The sequence below is a fragment of the Sycon ciliatum genome, chromosome 1, assembly GCF_964019385.1.
Source record: "Sycon ciliatum chromosome 1, ocSycCili1.1, whole genome shotgun sequence".
Classification (NCBI taxonomy): domain Eukaryota; kingdom Metazoa; phylum Porifera; class Calcarea; order Leucosolenida; family Sycettidae; genus Sycon; species Sycon ciliatum.
The window spans coordinates 27,305,388-27,307,887 of NC_088643.1; the positions used below are offsets into that span (position 1 = coordinate 27,305,388).

Below are 2,500 nucleotides of genomic sequence, written 5' to 3' on the forward strand. Positions count from 1 at the left end.
TGTACCAGTAATCCTTCTACAGAGAGTTGTATTTGTTGAAGTAGTTCACTCTGCGCCGGTGCTATCACTTCTTTCGGAATATTTCACTCTACATCATAAAATACGTGCACTGGACATGTATGGAGCAATCGAGAACACCGAGTACATTCAGTACTCAAATCTGGACAAGAGGAAGTGCTGTGCATCTACAATGTACGTTGAACAGGAGAGATTGAGATTGGCCGTAGCAACCACCGGACAAGTCATGTAGCTCTGACTGATAGCCCGGCCAAAGTCCACAGGGGAATGTACTTGAAAGCGAAATTCATCCGCAATGGTAAAAGAGAATCGATCATACAGCAAACCTTACTGGCAAAGGCAGAGAGCGATAACTTTTAAAATGAGTTATGTTCAAGAACTCCCCGATTTCAGCCATTACAAACAAGAAGGTCGGACTTATCTCCTGTCAGTGATAAAACTCTGCGACTACAATGTAGTAGTAGTATGTTCCGCTGATAACGGATTTTCCACGATGGCGTTGATGACTAATTTGACCCTTGTGAAATCTTTTGGAGGTCATTGAATGATAGCTGCAAGCCGGGTGCTCAGTTTCTCCATAAAAATGGCGAAATTTATGACCACCGCCAAACAGGTTGGCGGTCGTACCTTGCAATTTTTGCTCTCCGAGAACTACTGTACTAACAGTAAGTCAGGAAATTTTTCTTCTGGAAAGTGGTTTTCTCCAGAACACTGCGGTACATGTATAGCAATAAGAAGAGCCGCTACTACTAAAGCAAAGTACTCCTGCCTTTCTGATTTCGAAGGAAACTGCCCACGAAAAACAACGCTTCATCAGCAGCTATGATGCAAAAATGCCCAAGGTTTGATCTGTGACGGCGCACCGTGCTTCATGCCGGTGGCACGCGCATGGCCTGGTCACACAGGCATCTGTCAAGACGTCCTGCCTGTTCCTGGGCCTGTCAAGTACGATAACCCGCTGCATATGCAGGGCCAGCTCTGACAACGATCGATCTGAGTGCATGACTGCGGGTTGATTTGCATGCTTCTCACTTGCGCGTGCAAACATGTAACATCGATCGAGTTTCGGCCCTACATCCGTCAAAAGGGTTTTAGGGGGGGGGGGGGGGGGGGGGGGCTGGCCCGTGCCCCCCCCCCCCCCCCACCTCCCTACGCCACTGTCGTGGTGAGTCAGCGTATTCGCTTATGGGAGCTAAGTGTACAGCGCGAGTCGCAGTATTCGTTTCAGCTAGCGCATCGCTGTGCCATGGCATTGCCTCTCCAAACAAAGCACATCTAAACTGATGTCAGGGATGATATTATAGTACTGTCAGCTGCCGAAGAACTGGGGGGGGCAGCCTCCTAGCCTAGGCCGTTCTTATTTTCATGTACATGTACTACAGTCTATGCACAGTTGAGTCACCGTGTGTACATTGGTATGCTGTGCTTGGTGAAATCCTAGCCAGCCTCTCCGTTCTTCGGCACCCGGCAGTACTGTAATCACATGACCGTTATGCAACATGTACAAAGTGAATAACTAAACCAGAGTCAACAGAAATCTCCATTACAGCGTTTGTCTGAACTTATGCACCCTAGCCAATCTGAGTGGCATTACGCCTAACATCAAGAGTACATAACCCCCCAGAGTGTGCAACTCCACTATGGGTGCTGTCCCGACAGAATTTCAAGTTGACGTCATTTTGATGATGCAATGCGCACTGTACACGTATTATCAAACGAATCCGGAACCTGTGGTTGACCGAAGCCGATCGATCCTGTACAAATTATTGCAAAGAAAAACGTGTGATGCGTTGACACCCGTACACATGTTGCAAATCACTGGTGCAAGGAGCATTGCGTCCTAAATAATGATGTCAACTTGAAATTCTGTCGGGACAGCAGGGTATGTGGGAGTTGCACACTCTGGGGGTTATGTACTCTTGCTAACATGAGTAGTTGTCTCTCACCTTGCTTATCACGGCCACCTTGGTATGACATTGATGAGAAACGTGTCAGTGTCTGCACAGTGGTCTTACTGCCCGGACAGCAGAATGGTGGTGACACTTCATCAATCACTGACAGGTATTCAGTTGCCTTGCTGAACACCCAGACACATGTGCATGTACCCATGCACAAACGCATACGCGCACACACACACGCACACACGCACATACACATATATAAACACACACATGCACCCACACATAAACTACTCAGTCACCCAGACGGGGAACACACTGTCTCTCATGAAGAACAAATACATCCATCAGTGTTGGAAGTTTCTGGCCTTTGGTGGAATAGAAGTACTCACTGCCCGTAAAACGATTTGATGGACTCGTTTGCTCTGGATGGCAGTCGTGAGTCAGTCAAGTGTCAAGTCAAGTCGGCGGTATCTAAATTAAGGGGCCATCCATCAAGACAATAATAATAATATTGTTCAATTCTCCCCAGGCACTGTCCCTCCCCCTCAAAACAAATATACTTGAGTGCGCACGTTTGCGCA

At 47.6% G+C, this 2,500-nt stretch overlaps 1 protein-coding gene across 1 annotated transcript in view; it reads right to left on the minus strand.

Annotated features, from left to right (window-relative positions):
• The window catches only part of LOC135821164 (uncharacterized), a gene marked incomplete in the record, with an annotated part of 55,341 nt that overhangs the window by 26,924 nt on the left and 25,917 nt on the right, over positions 1–2,500 (minus strand). Inside the window, 1 exon segment of the mRNA XM_065334237.1 lies at positions 1,965–2,095. Within this exon segment, the coding sequence (XP_065190309.1) occupies positions 1,965–2,095 (131 nt within the window).